Genomic DNA, 20,357 nt, shown 5'->3' on the forward strand with positions numbered 1-20,357 from the left:
AAACATTCCACTCCATGTGAAATTGAAATAAATATGAAGTGGATATTTTCATTTGTTCAAAATTGTGGCCAGACTACCCCAAACTTGAAATAAAAAAATGACAAATAAATATTGTAGGACGGTTGAAAATTCAAAGGTGTATTTATAGAAAATATTCAGAAATATAAATTGAGAGTCAGACAAAAAAGATGGTTTATAGTTACTGCCTAACAAGATTGAATAATAGTTACCATGATTGGCTCTGTGGAGACCACGTGACTTTTTCCAAGTCACGTGGTCTCCACAGAGACTAGGAGAATAATAAAAACACGGTAAACCTCCATTCAACAACTTTGTTTTTTGTGAAGGCAATAGTGGTGATAAAATAATTGTTTTGACCGAAAATACTTTCATAGATGCAAAAAAATATTATATGTAGAAAAAACTGATAATTTAAATTCTGAAGATATTATTCTTCCTGTTGGTGTATCACCGACGAGCGGATATCTCAGAGTTCGTTAAAAATCCAATACTTTGTCATAATGTGAATCGCCAATGAGAATCTGTTTGAATCTGTTTTTGCGTTAACCAGGTTAACGAGGTCCTAACTTTTAACGTGTGATTCCTAACACGGGAAGTGAAAATTGATTGTCCGGTCGACTACCGGATCACACAGCGGTCGATTGTGTGTGTCGAGCAAACCACCCACGTCAATTCACCAAGCTACCGTCCTACTAACAGTTATTTTTCCCAAAGGGTAGGCTGGTCGAGCCCTGTCCTCGAAGCTCCGACACATTCGGGAGGGCACGCCAGCATTTCCAAATAATGACCACTGCCCACACCGTGGAGTAAGTGATAATTGGGTCCGAAAATCATGTTCCTTTCTGAATTTGTCCGGCCAAGATTTCTGCCATCGTGCGGTAAGTTAGCATGAAGAAAATCAGAAAAAAACCGAAAACCACAACAACGATATCAATAGAGTGGTTGGGGTAGAGTCTGCGGAGTTCGAAGTGAAAATCCTGATATTCCATCCGTTTTTCCTTTTCTTTTCGAACGATATCCGTCACACCGAAACGTAGGGCCCTACCGGTGTCTTGACAATACCGTAAAAGTGTTGTAGATAATAAAAAAGCACTCTTAGGGACATCTTATGTCGATGAGTATAGGCTCTGACCACATATGTTGAACAGGCGCCTCGAGGTAGGCCCTGCACCTCGTGTCAGGAACCTCTTTACCTGGCAGACCATGATAAACCTCTCAATGTTCGACCTGAGGAAAGCAAAAGTCAGGTGCTTTGATAAGCCGAGGTCTTCAATGTTGTTGAAAAAAACCCCAAGCGTTAACTTGTTGCCGCAAGAGTGAAATGATCTCTGCGGCTTTCATGTGGGTATTTTGCTTAACGGGTTCAAACTTGGTCACAGAGTTGTGATCCCGTTCAGTGTCGAAAACAACCAAAATCATCAGACGTTCGGGCAGCTGCCCTAAAGAGAAATGCTCCGGTTCCTGATCTTTCATAGTCGCGAACCATACAGAGAAGGGGATCTGAACTCTTGATGACTTCACAGGTTCCATCCAGTACCATTCAGTCTTGTAGACACTCCAAACTCCCATGACCTTCCTATTGTCGGGGGAATTAGAATCGTGGAACAAACGATTTGAGATGCAAGTCTTCATGTCGAGTTGATACAGCAGCTTTCGACTCCACCTCACTACTCCAAACGAGTAGAGTGAGATTGGAACGGCAAGCGTATTGGTAGCAGCAACTTTGTTTTTCTTCGACATTTCTGATGACCAGATTTGTGTAACAGTTATAGTCTCGAGTATTTTTGAGCGGAACAGATAATAACAATAGTAAGATGCAGAAGAGAAGGTGGAAAGAGAAGGAGGAAATCGCTCTGAAATACACCCTCTGGAAAGGATCTACCCTGTTTGGACTCTAACTTTAGCAGATTTTATGGTGAAGCGACTCCGACAGCGTGAAATCGTTTGTTCAAGGCATGTCACTACTTTGTCGTGTACCGCAAAGCCTTGCAGTGATCGATCTCGGGCATAGAGAGGTCACGCTTATACTGTGTCGAATCCTGCGTTACACATATATCGACGAGCAGGTTCTCTTTACATTCAGCGACTCCTTTCTTTGGACCTCTCTGCTCATATGTCCGTTCAAACACTCGTTCAACTGCAGTGGATATTCGTGTGTATGACATGCTCGTAAACAAATTATTAAAGCATCTTATCTGTCTATAATTCCCAGGAATCGACAAAACCTCCGCTTTTTTTAGTTGCACAGATATCAACTAGTTCTCGTAAGTGGCTGAATAATAAGAGCTACAGATGTGAAATCAGAAAGAAAATATCTCAAAACCTTGGTCAAATTATAGTGATTGCAGGGCCGTAGCGAAAAGAAAAACCAGGGGGGAAGGAAATCCAAATGTTCCCAACCCCTCCAGCAAAATTTCCCAACTTTCAAAAAAATGAAAGCCAAGGGATTAGTTACTATGATATATTAATTTCCTTACTTAGCTATCCAAAGATTGGCTGAATGCGTATGCCCGTTAAGGTATGCACAAACAAAAATAAATGTTGGAAATTATGAAACTAATAATGGGAATTACTCTACTTTGAACCAAGGTCCTCGTTCTTCCACCTTATCCACCATGTATAGGAATATTCAATACAACACTTAAATAATATTGTGCTTATTGTATTCTACTATTATTTTTTCTCTCTTCACGGCCCGGAATTTCCCAACTTTTCCAAGTCGATAAAACACTAAAAAGTTAGGAATTTTGTAAAATTATCACTTTAAAATTTGTGGACTGTTCAGGACTGTTCTCTTACTTGGGAGAAACTTTTTTGAAGTTTTCAAACAACTCAGAATTTCAAAGTATGGGATTTCCAAGCTATGCATGTTGGGAAATCCCAACCTTCTCCTGGTTCTTTCCCTTTTCTTATCACCTCTCCCTTTCTTTTCTCTCATTTTTATCCTTTCATTGTTTCTTATTTTTCTACTATTATTTTCTTCTATCTTCACGGCCCAAAATTTCCCAACTTTTTCCCAAGTTGAAAAACCAGGGGGGAGGCTCCCCCCCCATCCCCCATGGCGACGGCCCTGAGTGGTTGTATGAAAGAAAAAAAAAGGTTGGCCGAAACCAAACTGGCCTCACGGTACAAATTTGTGACACAAATTGATAAAATTTTCAGGCTATCATTTGATAATTTTGTTGACTAGATACAAAATTAGGATTGTATATTACTAGTCGACACCTTTCATATAAAACATCCAATATATCTGACTATCTTTGACTCATTAACTGAGTTAATGCGAAATATTTCAAAATTGCATAAGCTACAAAATTTCGCATCACATCGCTTCTGATTTCAGTTGTTCTCGTAAAACAAAAGCAACGAGGCTGATACAGAGGTACAATCACTTCAGCAATTGCCGAATATTTTCCTTTCCAGGTCATTGTCAAGTCTACTGTTACATATTCGACACGAAGTAACAAAATATGTAAATGTTCCTTCAATTTCAGAAATGACCACACCTTTCGATAAATTGTGAAGTAATCAACACATAGTTGGTGAATAAAACGATATTTTGAAAAGCTTTTGTGTGTAGTTATCTCGTATTTCTACCTTGTGTGTGAATGGAAAAATCCAAAGAATTGAATTACACAAAATACAATAGCATTTGCGAAAATAGCTTTTTTGTTTTAGAATAAACGAAATCATTACTGGTGAGCTTTTCACCAATACAGTTCCACAAAAACGCAACACGTATTTCATCATACAACGGCTTCTTCAGGCGTGTCTTTATTAAAGACTTTGTATGGCAAAACACGTGTTGTGTTTTTGTTAAACTGTTCAGTGAAAATCTCACAATAAAATGTTTTTTGAATATGTTCACTATAGTTGACACAAGTTTTTCCGACATTATATATTTTTCGAATAGCTAGTCACTTTCGTTGAGCTTTGGATAGTGAATACCGTTTATTATATTGAGAAGGAAATATGCACGTATATATTATGTATTTTGTATCCTTTGGAGAAAAATATTATGTCTTTCTATCAGTAACGGCTCGTGCATTGGAGAACAGGGGAGGCTAAAGTCATAAAGACTATATACACACAAAAAAGCCCGCCGGAGGCGCGAAAATTTTTTGGGGTACCGCACCTATTTGAAGCAAAATACGTAATATTTGCATAAATGCAAATAAAAATTGTGTATTGCTGAAAATTATACGTATAAAACTGACCATTAAAAAAACAAAAACCAGGAAAACCGAAAAGTGAAAACCTGAAAACACTTCGAAATTGAAAGAAAACACTTCAAAAACACATTAAAAATATTACCAAAAATCACTGCTATAATACAATACTGCCTGTTTTATACACAAATAACAAATATTATCAAAAAACACTAAAACGATTCACCGAAATATTTTTCAGTCCCGGTCCGTCACGCCATCCCGTTCAAATAATTGAATAAAAAACAAACACAGTCGTACACTAACGGAGACCAACTGGAGGCTAGCCTCCTCTAACGCTATAATTTCTGCAACTAAAATTAAAAATCGGGACCTATGTTGCTGGTTGTATCGGTCTCGCGGAGTTTGTGTTTTTTAAAACGGTCGGAGGCTTGGCTCCCTTGCAACGTATTAACGTATGGCATTTATTATTTCGGGTTGAGATTATTCGTTATTCGTTCATGGGCGGTGCGTTTGAGGTTTGTTGATGCAGGATACAGTGTGGTACCACTACGTAGTGAGTGATAATGTTTTTTCAGGCATATTATGTATTTATATTAAAAATTAATGGTAAAGTAATAATACCCAAGCATTTTTAGAAAAAATAATCATAATTATTTGTCAATATATTTTAATCCATTGTGATGAATAGCCTCGAATTTCATAGGGAGGCTAAGCCTCCCTTGCCTCCTCTGACGAGCCGCCGCTGCTATCTATATATTTATAATAATTTTTAAACTTCTCTAATTGTGCTTTGTGCTCTGTGCTCTTCTCTAATTGTGCTACTGTTAGCTGAGTGTAAGAAGCTCCATATTTCTACTAGTGAATTATGGGACTGTACAATTATTTTTCTGTCGAACTATTAAAAGTGCTTCGGGTCAAGACATTAGATGTATATAATTGAATATTAGTAATATTAGTGAAAGTACATAGTCTAATTATTGAATGGTGCGGTTCCAAAATACCACACCTGCGATTTATTTCGTTATATAAAGCTACAACCGCACACATTGAGTTGTATAGTTCACAAGTGACTTCAACCAAAATGGCATCTAAAGTGAGTTCAATGTGGATGTTATTTTTGAAATTCGTGAGGAGTGTATTTATTGACAGTGCTATGAATTGTAGATAGTGTGTAAAAACTATAAAATCTTCGAAAATATCTACAATAACTGCATTCTGTTTATTCCATAGATTTGAGTATTTAACAACTGTTACCGAAGCCAATATATAAAAAAAGGCCGTGAATAAAGGAAATATTGCAAATACTATCGAAAATCTACTCACAATTTTACTTCAGAATAATGAGATATATAAAAGCTTTTATTCACATGATCTAAAAAGAAGAAAAAGAAGAAATCCGTCAATTAATTATATTATACAATTCATATTATGAAAAACGTGTAGGGTGTATAATGTATTTCTTAGATTCACTTATGTTTTTATTTATCGTAAATCTCGCGATGAACTTTCATATCACATACATTGTGTAATGTAATGAATTGATGAGTTTCATTCAATCTAAGTTTATTTATTTCTTTTTAGGGCATGTGAATGAAAACTTATTGTTACTATTGATTTTTTTTGTCATCGATAGACATTTCCTCAATCTGTCAATTTTATTCAAAGCATCAATAAAGGGTTCATTCTGAATTTTCATCTAGTATCGGCTAAATCCATCTGTTTGGACTAGTCACTCCTACAGTGAATTCCTCTGATTCTAAGGCGAAATAAATCAGGCGTAAAACGTGTCAAGTCAATATTTTCATTTCATAACTTTTCAAAATTGTTGTCGATGTGAGAACCTTTTTTTTACACGCTTTATGTTAGCTTCACCTGTATGTATGTATGTTTGTATGTATGTTTGTTTGTTTTTAACTCTCAAGTTCGGGATTCGTATTGACAGAATTATCGACATTATTGCTTGATCTATTCGCTGGCAGATGGCGCTGTACGAAACCTCCTTGATAGGTTGAACAAAAGGAAATCAAAATAATAAATATAGTTTGAAAACCTAAAAAACATGCTTTTATAGCATTAGAAGCTAAACAGTTAAAAATAAATATAATTTTAAAAATACTAAAAACTACGCTTTCAAAGAACATCGAACTAAAAAGTTGAAAATAAATATAGTTTGAAAAAAAAACTAAAAAGCTCGCTTTTAAAAAACATCGAACTAGAAAGTTGAAAATATTTTTTTGAATAAGCTTAAAACAATAACGATTGAAAATTACTAGTAATATTAACGTGGGCGCTTTGTACCATATTTTTTTGTATATCTAGCGCCCACGCTTTTTTCACAATAATACTAGTATATATCAACAGTTATCGTTTCAAGCTTAGATTTAAAAAATATATTTTTAACTTTTCAGTTCGATGTTCTTTGAAAGTATGTTTTTCAGTTTTTTAAACTATATTTATTTTCAACTTTTCAGTTCGACGTTCTTTGAAAGCGTGTCTTTTAGTTTTTTTAAACTATATTTATTTTATAAACATGTCATTAAACATAATTCTGTCATACTGAGTAATGAAAATCAACCAAGAGCAATAACATTATCCCCCTCGTGATAAAAGCACTGCATTTGACGTATTCTTCAATCCAGTTTCGTTAAGAATCTGTACCACTGATCAATTCACAAATTTTCGTTACTGGTCGTTTACAGATTTTCGATTTTGTTTTCACGTTCACAACTCCACAACTCTATTCTTATTTATCAATTTTGTTTGTTGAAAAAATCAGCTCCCTAACACCGTTTGTGTTTTCAGTTCATTGTACTAATCGCACTTGCATCGGCTACTCATGCCGGAGTAATTGGTTACGACGCTCACCCAGCCTACTCCGATTCCGCTTCAGTCTCATACTCCAGTGTATCGGCTCCAGTTGCATCCCACGTTTCCTCTCCAATTTATGCCAAAGTAGCTGCTCCAGCTTATGCCGCCCCCGCCTACAAAGTTTCTGCTCCACTAGCCTACGCTGTTCCAGTAGTCAAGAAGGTCATTGCTGAAGAATATGCCCCAGCCCACTACCAGTTTGGATATGAAGTGAACGATCCCCACAATGGGGATGTCAAGAGCCACCAAGAATCCAGAGATGGAGACCTCGTGAAAGGCAGCTACTCTGTCGTCGAAGCTGACGGTTCCAGACGTATTGTGGAATATACCGCTGATCCTCACAATGGTTTCAATGCTGTCGTTCACAAAGAACCAAGCGCAGTTTCAGTCAAAGCCGTTGCACCAGTTTATGCCAAAGTAGCTGCCCCAGTGTCTTATAGTGCCCCTCACAGCTACGCTGCCCCAACTTTTGCTAAGGTGGCATACCCAGCTGTAGCTGAAGTGGGCTACTCCGCTGCCCCAGCTGTGTCTTACTCCAGCCTATCAGCTCCAGTATCTCACGCAGCTCCCTCCTATTACCACTAAGTGGTAATTGATTATGATATTTCTCGTAGAAACACCATATTTATTTATTTCCCTAATTATAAGTTTCATTAAAGCAAGTTCAATCAACTTCTTTGTTCTGAATCTAGTTTGAGTTACCAGAAAGTACCTAATCAAACTGAATTTTGGAAACATGGAGCATTCATTTGGTCAAAGTTATTGTTATGTTTTTCCTCGTGGATTGACCAATAATTGACCACACTGAACAATTATCAAACTTAACTTCTAATTCAACAATTATCAACAAAAACTTCAACTAAAACTTCAACTTTTATTCGAATTCATATCGCCTTACTAGATCGCTTCGCGTACCGCACTGTAACTTCCACTTAACTATGTCGATGGGAGAGTGGATGACGCTTATATTTGGCAATCGAAGGCGTTGGAAAATTCTTCGGAATTCCACAGATGTCTGTAGAATGGCCGCGAAATGTCGGTCGAACTGAGCGCGCTCTTCGCCACGTCATAATTGGTTTATGGCTACCAGTGGCGGTCGGCGTTATTTTCTTTAGTGCATAATTTACAGCATTATGATTTCTACGTATGAGGTATGATTACTGAAACAAATTCAACAATGTGACTACTCTATTTTTCCATTCTGGAAATACTTACATGATATGAAATATGAATTCAATGAAGTATATACAGTCCGTTTTCTTAACTGATACCACTATACTTCGGAAACGGTAAGATATACAAAGTCGTTTGATTGGATAAAAGTTTCCTATTTTGGGAAACTAAAATAATCTCTTTTCAGATCGAATTTTCAACACTGTTTCATATTTTCTATGACTTGATATGAACTAATTTGCAATGCAACGTTTCGTTCATTATATTTCATCATCAACTTTATTTTTTCGAATACAAACCTCAAATTTTTTCCATCGATTTTTGTAGACACTGCAATGAAATATTCTGCTCTGTTCGTATGTGAAAAAATGAAGTTGATGATGAAACCTAGTGACCGAAACGTCACCAAGCGAATTGATTTTCATTAAAATATAACAAATATAGAATGGTATTGAAAGTTCTTTTGCCTTTTTTCATATCGTTCCAAATGGAGGTGGTAGAGACAAAAATCAGAATTCGACAATTTCAGAGTTTGGCGGATATTTCGATAACAATCTGAGAAACGATCTGAAAAAAAAATTATCCTAGTTTTCCAAAATTGAAAACGTTTGTTTAATTCAACTGACCTCGTACCTAGGTCCTAACGTTTCTGAAATAGCAATAGCAATTAGCGTAAAAAAACGATATGTATATATATACTGTCTGGCCAAGATAAGGAGTCGGCATGGGAGAATTAAAAACCATGGGGCTTAGAAAGACGGTTGAATTGTAAACTAATTTCACTTTTTTATATCATACGCCTATTTGGCGACAATTCCACTGATGTATACGTGCACTCATGTAATTTATTAATGTACAAATTGCCATACTGATTCAGAAGACTGATATGATGGTCTGATTATTTTACATTCTTATGAAGATGAAAAACAGAGGACTAATTCAATTAAAAAAAATGTGTGCGTGGCCAATTTCGTCAAAGGTGTTTTTTGCTAAAATTAAAGAGGTTAATAGTTGATTTTTTGTAAAATGAATGTGAAATGAAATCTAACGTTTGTTTGATTCAAAATGATCTTTTTGCAAGTATAAATTGCAATACCGATTATATTACATTTTTTTGAAGATGAAGATATCAACTAAAATGATTCTGAAAAATATGAGATCGATTTATAAAAAGGACGTGTTTTGGAAGAAATCTTTTTCCTAAACTCTTTTGATAATTTATTACTCAATCATTAGAAAAACAAATGGGAATCTTTCGAAAGAAACAATGTGGCTCATAAATTTCGTCAGAGTGTTTTTGTTATTTTCAATTGATTTCTTCATTCATTTGGAGGTCTAAAATTTTTTGCCAAATGATGAATAATTGAAAAGCCAAAAATTGTTTTTATTCTAAGACTTTGACTACGTAAAATAGCTAAAAAGAATTGATTGATAACAGTCGGTAAAAAATATTTTTGTTACTTCAAATGAATCATTTTTTTGTCAAATAAATGCCCAATGAAAACTAACGTGGGCTTTAATCAAAATCAGTTCATTGTTCAACACTAATTACCATAAGAGTTAGCGCACCCCTGTCATATGGCAACCAACCCCGTTATTGGGTGAGTTGACTAAGAAGAAGAAGTATTACCGTCATTGTCGACTTTCCTTTCACTTTATTTCAGTGGGGTTTCAATCTCCAGGTGTTGAAACAGCAGGCATGTACTCTATTGAAAGCACTCTCTCAACACCAGAACAAAATACGGTCTCTCGACGCGTGTTTCACTAACCAAGTTAGCGTCCTCAGTAGATCATTATGAATAAATTGTACCACGTATGTTGATGTTTTTATATGCTAGTGGCCTACTACCTGTTAGTAGTACGTAACTACTACCGGTTAGTAGTACCTAACTACTACTGTTATTGTTCCTATGCCAAACTACCTGTTTTTCAATACCTTAAATTTATTATGTACTTTCTTTATGTTACTGACTATCCCCTACATTTTTTCCTTAATATTTATCTGTTTTTCATTTATGATTCTTACGTATGAGACATTGTACGTTGTAATTGTAACTGTCGGTGCCAATAATTTTTTTTCTTTCAATCTTGAAGCTAACAGTTCTGATCCTTGTTTTGATAAACTTAGATCACGTATTAAATCACTGAGTTGCTTTTGAGAAAACAACTTTGGCGTAGATGTTTCACCCTCCCATTCACTTCCACTGGTAGACTGATTCGATTTCTGTGAATTTGGCAACATCATTGTTTCTGAGGGCATGCGAATCACTTTTGAAACATAAATAGGCCAAGGGAGATTTTCACTGTGTAAAACAGGACATTTTGTAGACTGTAAGTCTGAATATCTCCACGTTTGATTTCGATTAAAACCTTTAGCATCTACTACGCAAAAGTAACAATCATCGAAATGATTCTTAGGCTCCATCCAGATCATAGAAATACCAAAGTCTAATCCAGAACGTTCTCCTTTTTTCCACAACCGCAAAGACTCAACGCAAGACTTACAAACTTTATTAGGAACCCATGATTTATCTAATTTGTCCATTTTAAAACCGAAATATTCAGCATAAGTTTCCTTAACAAAGTCTGTGATATTTCTTTTTTGTTTTTTTGGTTTATAAATACCACAAATATAACAGAATAAATCACTACTATATTTGCACTTCCTTCGTGACAAACTCATGTTTAAAAAGACAAGATAAATATATTAGAACGGATACTCAACAATTGAAACAAAATATTAACATACAACAACTTATCCAGATTTCCGTGTTAGTACTTCAATATTATCAAATAACTGAGTTCTCAGCTGTTTTGCAGAGCAAGGAGCCCGAGAAGTGGGGATCACGTGATGTTTGTACGCGCAGAAGCCTAATCATGACTGAGAAAATAAATTTTGTTTACTAACAAGCCGATTATTATTAAAAATACAAGATACGTAAAAATCATAAAAAATAGAGCACATTCAGTACTTTTATAAATATATTCGTGATTTAGGCACTCGGAAACATAAAAATTTGCAAAAATATCCAGGGCAACAAAAAAAATTTTTTTTGTAGAGCTGTGTTATCCTTTGTATTGGTTTGTTTGGCCTTTGACTTCGCCGACACCTTTAAGATTACTATATTAGTTACGTCGACTATACAAATCTTCTTCTGAACATAATGTAGGATGTCTATATAGATTGGTTTTCTCATGTTCTTCCATTCTTTTTTCAGACATTTTTCCTTTTATTGAGGTTTTTCTGTGATTATGTTACTGGGGATATTTTTGCAGTGAGTACTCTTTAGGTTTCTAAAGACCCGCTTCCTAATCTGGTTCCGTACCAAAGATGGACTGTCCAGCTGAGCTAGTGTAGTCACGCGTATATCATAATAAATTATAAATTAAAATATTAATCAATTTTCTAATGTGAAAATTGTGTATTTTTTAATATTATACATACCATTATATTTTCATCAATAGTTTATATGTGTGATACATGTTATTTGAGCTAATTATTTAAACTTTTTCCTATTTATTTTCATATCGTATATCGTATGTTTCGTGTAAAAAATTTGTTGTCATTATTATTACAATTATTTCGTACTCATTTGAAGCAGTAGCGTCAAACTGACGTTCAACATAAATGCTGTTTCGTTATAGTACATATCGAGTCGCCTTGTATACTTTAAACGCCCACAAATATTTCAGCTCCTAGAGGTCACTATTGTTATAACGCACTGAAACGGAAGTCGACCTGAATCACAGTCTAATTAACAAGAAGGTTATCATTTTGAACTGCCGACACGTAGAAGCTATCGTGGCAATAAAACTGACCACATCGACCACTCCCAAATCTTTCAAACAATGAACTTGAGTTCACGGCAGATTTTCGGCTGGTGGGTGCTTTGACATGTTCAAGGATTATCATTTGTCTCGGGAAATTTAGTACGCCTTTTTTTGCTCGGAGATTTATTGGAGAATGTTCTTTTTGTTTCCTATACGCTGACAACGCTGATGCGAAAAAGTTGTTGCAGTGGTTTATTGAAGTTTTATTGCTCCTAGAGAAAAAAGATAATATTGAATTCGTTTGATTTTCAGCTTTCATTTCTTCATCTTCATACAAACATATAAAAACATATGAGAGAGTACATTGTTAGATCAAGATCTTCAGATGATGTGTTGCTGCAGGTTTTTCCGGGTTTTCCTGCAGCCGAAAAAGCAAATGCGCCACTGGAATCAATGAAGTCGCCCCGGAGCGCCAATTAATTTTTATTGTTGTTTTAATAAAATATTAATAAAGTACAAATACAAACAATATTACTGGAGTTTTTTTCCCAACAGCAAACCGTTATTTCAACACCTCGACATGTGTTTCGATCACCAAGTTATCATCTTCAAGAGGAAGATTGAACTAAACATACTTATAATTTGATCCTCATTTATACCATAGATATCTCTTCTAGGTACCTGCGCCTCAAGTGTCTTAAATATTTTTCACAATATTGCCTTATTTACTAGTCTTAAATTAATTTTACAATGTGTCCTTATGTAATAGTCAGGTAAATCTAATAATTAAAATATTATTTTAACAAGCTATATAGTATACTATTAGGGATTGGTCCACCATCGTTATTCACAATATCATTATGTTTACTTTTTCTACACTCTCATAGGCATCTGTAAGCCTGTTATTGTTAACTTGTCTAACTAATCTTAATGAACGAAAGTCTATGAAATGGTTTTGTTGCAAAATATGATAGGCGACTGCTGATTTTTCAGTTCTTCCATATTTTAAGTTGTACTAAGTGTTCCCTATATCTTATTTTAATAAATTTTTTCGTCTGTCAATGATATTTTGCATCGCGGTCCTTATATTCAATTTCGTAAATTCCAGACTTTTCAGAATTCTCGATTTCCTAAAAGGCTCTGTAGTGTATGACTGGTTTCAAAAACCACCTTCATACCTAGTTCCTAGTAGTGTATTCGTGGTATGGAACTGATATATATATTTATCTTTGTTTTCATCGTTTTTAAAAGTCGAGAATGAACAAAATCTCGACTTTTGAAAATGATAAAAACTAAGATAAATATATCTCAGTTCCATACCACCAATACACGAAGAACTTTAACAAGATTTTCAAGAGCCTTTCAGGAAATCCAAAAGACAAAGTCGAGAATTCGGAAAAGTCTGGAATTTACGAAATTGAATGTAAGGACTGCGATGCAAAATATTATGGACAGACAAAAAGATCTATTGAATTAAGATACAAGGAACACGTCTAGATGCCTATGAGAGTGTAGAAATAAGTAAACATAATGATATGAATACCGATGGTGGACCAATACCTAATAGTATACTATATAGCTTGTAAAAATAATATTATAATTAATAGAGATTTACCTGACTATTACAATAAGGACACATTGTGCGCAAGTACCTAGAAGAGATACCTACGGTTTAAGTAAGGATAACATTGTAAGTATGTTTAATTTGATCTTCCTCTTAAAGATGATCACTTGGTGATCGAAACACGTGTCGAGATGTTAAAATAACGGTTTGATGTTGGGAAAAAACCCCAGTAACATTCATTACTACACTAACGGTTCCAAACGGTGCATCATTATTTCATACAAACAGTTGTGGAGAATCTCCAAAGCAAGGAAGGAAGTAATTAACCCTTTACAAAGATGTGTAGAACATGCAAAGAAGATACAGACTAGAAAAAGCCTACTACTACTACTTCCCTATGTTTTTGTAGCTCCATATCTCAGTGCATGTTCATTCTACTGTCTCAAAATTTATTTTTTTTGCCTTGTTGAGCAAATTTTGAACAATTTTTTTCTACGAATTTGAATTGAACCTTCCACAATCTCAAAAATGAAGAAGCTACATCAATAAATAATCTTCTGAAGTGTATTGAAGAGACATCAAGAAACACCAACTTGTCCGAAAGATTTTTTTTCAAAATTATGTGTTTTCTTTGAGCATATTACTAGGAAAATTTATTTCCTCTGAATTGAACTTGAGAACTCATTCGAAACCTCTCATAGAGAAAGCATCACCACCCAAATAATTTCTAGATGATGACAACTATCCTCTGTTATGATCTCCACTCAAATAGAGTAAGACAAATATCATCATGAATTTTTTATATTTTGTCCCATATAAATACATTATTTACAAAGTTCTAAGCCGATATGATACTTTGAATCACCAAACGTTATGTGACACAACTGGACCATGAGCAATAGCTGGAGCAACATATCCATGGGCAAAAGCTGGGGCGGCATAACCGTGAGCAAAAGCTGGGGCAGCATAACCATGAGCGACGGCCCCATGAACAAGAGATGGGGCAGCGTAAGAGTGAGCAATTGGAGCAGCATAAGCAAGAGGTGCAGCTACTTTAGCTACAACTGGGGCGACAGTTTTCACTGCAACAGGAGCTACGGCTTTCACTGCAACTGCGGCAGGTTCTTTGTGGACAACGGCGTTGAATCCATTGTGGGCATCAGCGGAGTAGTCCACAGTACGTTTGGTACCATCGGATTCAATGAGAGAGTAACTTCCCTGGACAACATCACCCCGACGGGATTCGTGTTGGCTTTTGCTGTCTCCAGTGTGGGGGTCGTTTACTCCGTACCCGAAATCGTAGTTGGCTGGGGCAGATGGTTCGGCAATGACGGCCTTAGCGATAGGAGCAGCGTAGGCGTGGACAGCAGGGGCAGCATATGCGTGGACAGCTGGGGCAGCATACGCGTGAATAGCTGGGGCAGCGTAGGCGTGAATAGCTGGGTTATGTTGCTGGACAGTGGAGTAACTTGAGACGGAATTGTGGGAGCCAACAGCAAGAACTGGAGAAACATGGCTTACACTAGCCTGGGCAACAGCTACGAAGGCAGCGAAAGCGAGGAACTGGAATGTAAGAGAAACACTGAATTTCAATAGATGTAGCACATCTAATTACAGGAACAGTATACAGTTGATTGACACATATGCACATAGTAGATAGGATATCCAATGGGTATTCCATATTCGAGTTTACTGCAAACACAGAGGTAGTGAAAGAAAAATCATTGTTTTAACTCTATGTCATACCAAGAAATGGGATGTTCTGCTATTCAACGAAATTATTTTGTTCAAGTATGGTACAAAAGTTTCTTTTGATAAAAATTAATTCACCAGATCTTTTTTGGAAAGCTTTCTAAAATGTTTATGATGACTTAATCATTAAATATTGAGTTGAAAGTAATTCCCAGAGCACCAATGGAAAATTTCACTGTGTTCTTATCAAACAATCTCCGTAACCTTCAACATTTCAAATCTTCAGATCATCAGCAAATAATAATTCATAAGACTTTATGGGCTGTGAAAAATCATCAAGTGATCTAAGATTATTTTGAACACATTTGACAAATATCACGAAATTGTTATGAATGGGTAGTTTAATATCACTGCAGATCCCTTTTTTAAGAAACGATTGAAATCTAGATGTTTTTCTTAGGCTTTGTTTGCTGACAGTATCGGATTGGACGGATACAGCGAAATCTCTAGTTGAGTTCTGGATGAGAAAATACGAAAGTTTTGGTTCAAGGAGTGAAATTGGAATATCAATTATAGAAATGACAAGTAAAAATATTCGTGATCAGAATATTTGAATATGTGAAATGAAAAACAAAGAAGAATTTCTATGAAAGCAAGCATTGAGAAATTGATGAACGAATGAGGATTGCCTAGTTGAGCAATGTTTCCAATAAATTTTCCAAAAAATAGCTAAAAAGATAATTACCTACTGATACTCAGATAGGTAACGGAAAATCACCAAACTTACTTTGAATGCCATTATGCTTGCTCCTCAGTGAACTGAATGATGAATTGCAATTAGACAACGAAAGATTTATATGATTAGTTTTGGCAAAAACATGTTGCCCCGCCCGGAAAAAACTCGAATCCTTTCACCGTTTTTATATCAAAAATATATCAACGTGCAAGGTTTCTGAAGAAAGAAGGTTTTTACATGCTGGTGGGTTTGCTATTCCAAATCCGATAAACACTACGGTCGGTCTCTGGTATTGATCTTGATAAATATCTGTCATTAACGCTGAATAATGTTACGAGTTCCTGATTTTTTTTAGTAATATTGTATGGTACGAGTTTCAATTTGAGTTTAAACATCGTGAATGATATATAGTTAAGATTGAGTAGCCAAATTTGATTTAAAAATTGAGACTGGAATAGAATAGAATAGAATTTATTTCACTACGTTACATACAAACATGTTTGTAGCAAGTCAATACAATCAATTGAATTCAAACGCCGAGGCACTAGAATATAAGTAATGTATAAATAAAAACATATAGATTATAGAAGTTCGATAATGTTACTTAGTTGTCAAAGTAATCAAGTCATGGAAGATTCACGTAAGTGTTTCAGATATTCATCTACAGAGTAGAAACAATGTTTCAAAAAATACTTTTTCAGAGCTTTCTTAAACATGGACAAACTAAGATTTTTATACTCCTTGGGTAGGTTATTATGAAGCGTATAATCAAGACTATTTTTTTGAGATTTATTTAATCGAAAATAATGTGTTCGAATTTTATCGGCATGGCTGGTATTGTAAGTGTGAATATCCGACTGTTTTAAGAGACAGTTCGACTTCTTCTTTATTTCAATAAGCGCATTAAACGAATATATACTTGGTAAAGGCATTATTTTCATCTGAATAAATATGGGTTTGCAATGATCTCTAAAACCCGCATCTGCAATAATTCTCATTGCTTTTTTTGTAGTTTGAAAATTTTTTCAGGTATGAAAATGCTGTATGCTAAAGCTGACAACATTTTTCATTTGACGAAGGTTGAAAAGTGTAGTACATAATTTACTTTTAAGCTGTACAATATGACATGCCCAGCTGACAGTGCTGTCCAAATATATACCCAGTAATTTAACACTGCCAACATTAGATGTGGCGTTGCTGCTTGAAAAATAAAGACTCTGTGACTTTTCACTATTTAGTTTGAGACCATTTGCCAAAAACCAATTTTCAGCCCTATCATCTACCTCTATGGATATTCTTGTGAGTTCTGATAGTTCTCTATCTGAATATATAAATAATATCGTATCGTCGGCAAATAGTTCGGTGCTAAATAGTTGCATAAATTTACTGATGTCATCAACATAAATTATAAATAGCAGAGGTCCCAGTACTGATCCCTGCGAAACGCCATACTTTACATGTTCAAATTTTGAAACTTTGTTGTTTACACTAACGGCTTGATATCTACTTGGACTAGTCTGAATAAGCTCTCATAAAATTTTGTAATGACACCAAATGAAATTGAGTGTGAGGAATTTAATGGAGTTATATTTTCGGTTATGAATTCCAGACTCAGAGAACACTAAAATAGGGTTCAAATTTTTTCCTGATGAGTAAAATTCTCTTACAAAAATTCCGATTTCATATAATTCTGCCTTGAATATGGTCAATACGGAATGAATAATATCAATAAAAACATGGTAGATTAAAAAATAGAAAAAAGTGACAATATTTTTTGGTATACAATTCATGAATGAAATAAAAAACAATCGAAATAATCAAAATTAACAGTTTTGAAAGTGATGCTATGAATGAACCAGCAGATTGTACAAACTAATTATAAAAAATAGCAGTGAATCAAAGTTGAAACCAATACGGTCTAAGTGAACAAAGAACAATATCATTTCTGATTCTGATTCAATTTCTTAACGAATGTTTGGAGTAGAAACTGAAGAGGAAAACATTTTTTTGTAAAAGTCAATGTTCATGAGGAAATAGTTGTTCCGAAAGTGATGTTGATATGAAAGTAGTTATTTCGGGAGAGTTTTTCCTTTCAGTTTTGTATCTGAAAGTAACTTATTTACATAATCTAAACCTTTTTTATATAATACTATATTTTCAGTATGCATACTGATGAGTGAGTGATATATTCCTTTCTGAAAGTCTCTAATGTGATATATTTCTGGAAAGTTCCACTTGAGAGCACAACTGTTTCAGTTAAGAACGTGATATATACTTGTGATGTGATAGCTATAGTCTATTTGAAAAACCAACGTATAGATTAGAAAATGATGACTTTCAGAAACGAATGTTTCGGATGATTAAAACAAATTATATCAGAAAATGTGTACTCTGAATAAGAAACTCAAAACCCTTATATCTAAGAATAAACCAAAAAGAAGCCACTCCGAAATCATTGTTGACAAGCATTCACCACAATCGGTTGATAAAAAAGAGATCAACCTTTTGAGCAATGGTTTGAAATTTGGCATTCCGTCTTCCGAGAAAGTCCTTGAGGAATCACACGTTAAAAGGTAAGACCTCGTTAATCCTTAGCTCGCACAAGTTTCAACTTCTGAGGGTTGTCGTTCGTAGGGGTGCGACAGCTGGTTAACGAAAAAACAGACAGACAGACAGATATCATTGCTAGTGTCGGAAGTTCGATTCAATGTATGCCTGATTCCTCGAACGGATTTGTTTGAGAGAAAATCAGGAATCAAATTTCCAGGAACACAATAGTGGATAAACCGAAACATTCAATAAACGATAATAAAAACAAAAAACTTCTCAAGCGATTGAAAGACAAAGTAAGAATACTACGAAAGGGCCAATACTCTCATCACTGCAAAATTATCCAGGAGCTCGTTACCAAAGATGATTAAAGAAGTAAAAGACTTCCTCAAGAAATGCGATAACATACTTACCCCTCAATTGAAACTCAACTTACAAGTTTCCAACCCAACGGTGTCAAAACTTTATTGCCTCACAAAAATCCACAAACTGGAAAAATCAATGTCAGCTATTGGATCTCCTACCTACCAAATAGCAAAGTGGCTCACTGAGAGATTTGAAAACTTCATACAACATACAAAAAACATCATTCTGCAAGAAATTGATGAATTCGTTTCTCTCACTTTGTGTGTGTATGAAACAATACCGTTTCCAGGTAGAAGGTTGCTTTCATAAACAACAGGAGGAAACGGCTATTGGTAACCCCTTGTCCCCTTACCAGGCAAATCTGTTCATGAGCAAATTCGAAATCAAAACCAAAGAAAAATGATAGTATTTCCATAGGATATAGCTGAGGTATGTGGATAATGTTTTTACGATTTTCGATAACAAAAAATTAAATATTGAGTAGTTTGTTTCCTTTTCAAATAACAGATTTTCATCAATGAAATTCACGTATGAGTTAAAAAATAAAGGACAACTTCCATTTCTTGACGTTTTGGTACTGAGGAGCCAATGGGGAAAGCTACAATATGATGTGATCAGGAAGGAAACCAGCACTTACAAGTATATTACTGACAGTTCACAGCAAAATCTGCAGTCGACCATCATATTTTGCAACAAAACCATTCCATACACTTTATTTCATTAAGATTAGTTAGACAAGTTAACACAGCCAGGCATCTAGATGCCTATGAGAGTGTAGAAATGAGTAAACATAATAATATTATGTTTAATGATAGTGTACCAATACCTAGAAGTATACTATTAGTATACTTTTATAGCTTGTTGAAATAATATTTTATTATCGGATTTACCTGACTATTAGATAAGGCAATATTGTAAAATTAATTTGTAACTAGTAGATGAGATACCATGTAAAATTGATTTAAGACAATTAAGACGCAGGAACTCAGCAGAGGTATCAAGGGTATAAATGAGGACAATACTGTATCTAATTTGGTTTAATCTTCCTCTTGAAGATGATCACTTGGTGATTGAAACATATGTCGAGGTGTTGAAAATAACGGTTTGGTGTGGATTCAACTCCAGCAATATTCAAAGTGATATATGCTCAACTCACTCCATAGGTGTAATTATCGTATTCCACAATGAAATAATGGTAAAACATGTTTTATCATTCAGAACGAAAATAAAATTAACATATCTTAAATTGAATATTCATATTGAGATACAAGATGTTTTTGTTGTTCTTCTCATTCTACTGAGGAATTTTTTCAAAAGCACTTTATTTTTTTCATCAGTGTTCTCTAGCTTCTGGTTCTGTTTTGTTTTTCTTGCAATGCGATTTTAGGCAGTATATCAGTATTTCAGCTCTTCTCTTTTTTCGAATAGTTGTGTCTACCTTTTT

The 20,357-nt window shown here is 34.9% G+C and overlaps 2 protein-coding genes across 2 annotated transcripts; one reads left to right on the top strand and one right to left on the bottom strand.

Annotated features, from left to right (window-relative positions):
• The first annotated feature begins 5,228 nt into the window (after nt 1-5,228).
• Nucleotides 5,229-8,354, top strand: LOC111502800 (uncharacterized). Its single transcript, XM_074181277.1, has 2 exons — nt 5,229-5,286; nt 6,996-8,354. The coding sequence occupies exons 1-2, from the start codon at nt 5,275-5,277 to the stop codon at nt 7,644-7,646; spliced, it is 663 nt and encodes a 220-aa protein (XP_074037378.1). The 5' UTR covers nt 5,229-5,274; the 3' UTR covers nt 7,647-8,354.
• Nucleotides 8,355-14,354: 6,000 nt separating this feature from the next.
• On the bottom strand, nt 14,355-16,167 carry LOC111502797 (uncharacterized). Its single transcript, XM_023156957.2, has 2 exons — nt 16,049-16,167; nt 14,355-15,132 (listed from the first exon to the last, which is right to left on the bottom strand). The coding sequence occupies exons 1-2, from the start codon at nt 16,058-16,060 to the stop codon at nt 14,431-14,433; spliced, it is 714 nt and encodes a 237-aa protein (XP_023012725.2). The 5' UTR covers nt 16,061-16,167; the 3' UTR covers nt 14,355-14,430.
• Nucleotides 16,168-20,357: the final 4,190 nt, after the last annotated feature.

Source organism: Leptinotarsa decemlineata, unplaced genomic scaffold (genome assembly GCF_025532065.1).
Source record: "Leptinotarsa decemlineata unplaced genomic scaffold, Ldec_3_MD MMD2_tig00026307_RagTag_RagTag, whole genome shotgun sequence".
Classification (NCBI taxonomy): Eukaryota; Metazoa; Arthropoda; class Insecta; order Coleoptera; family Chrysomelidae; genus Leptinotarsa; species Leptinotarsa decemlineata.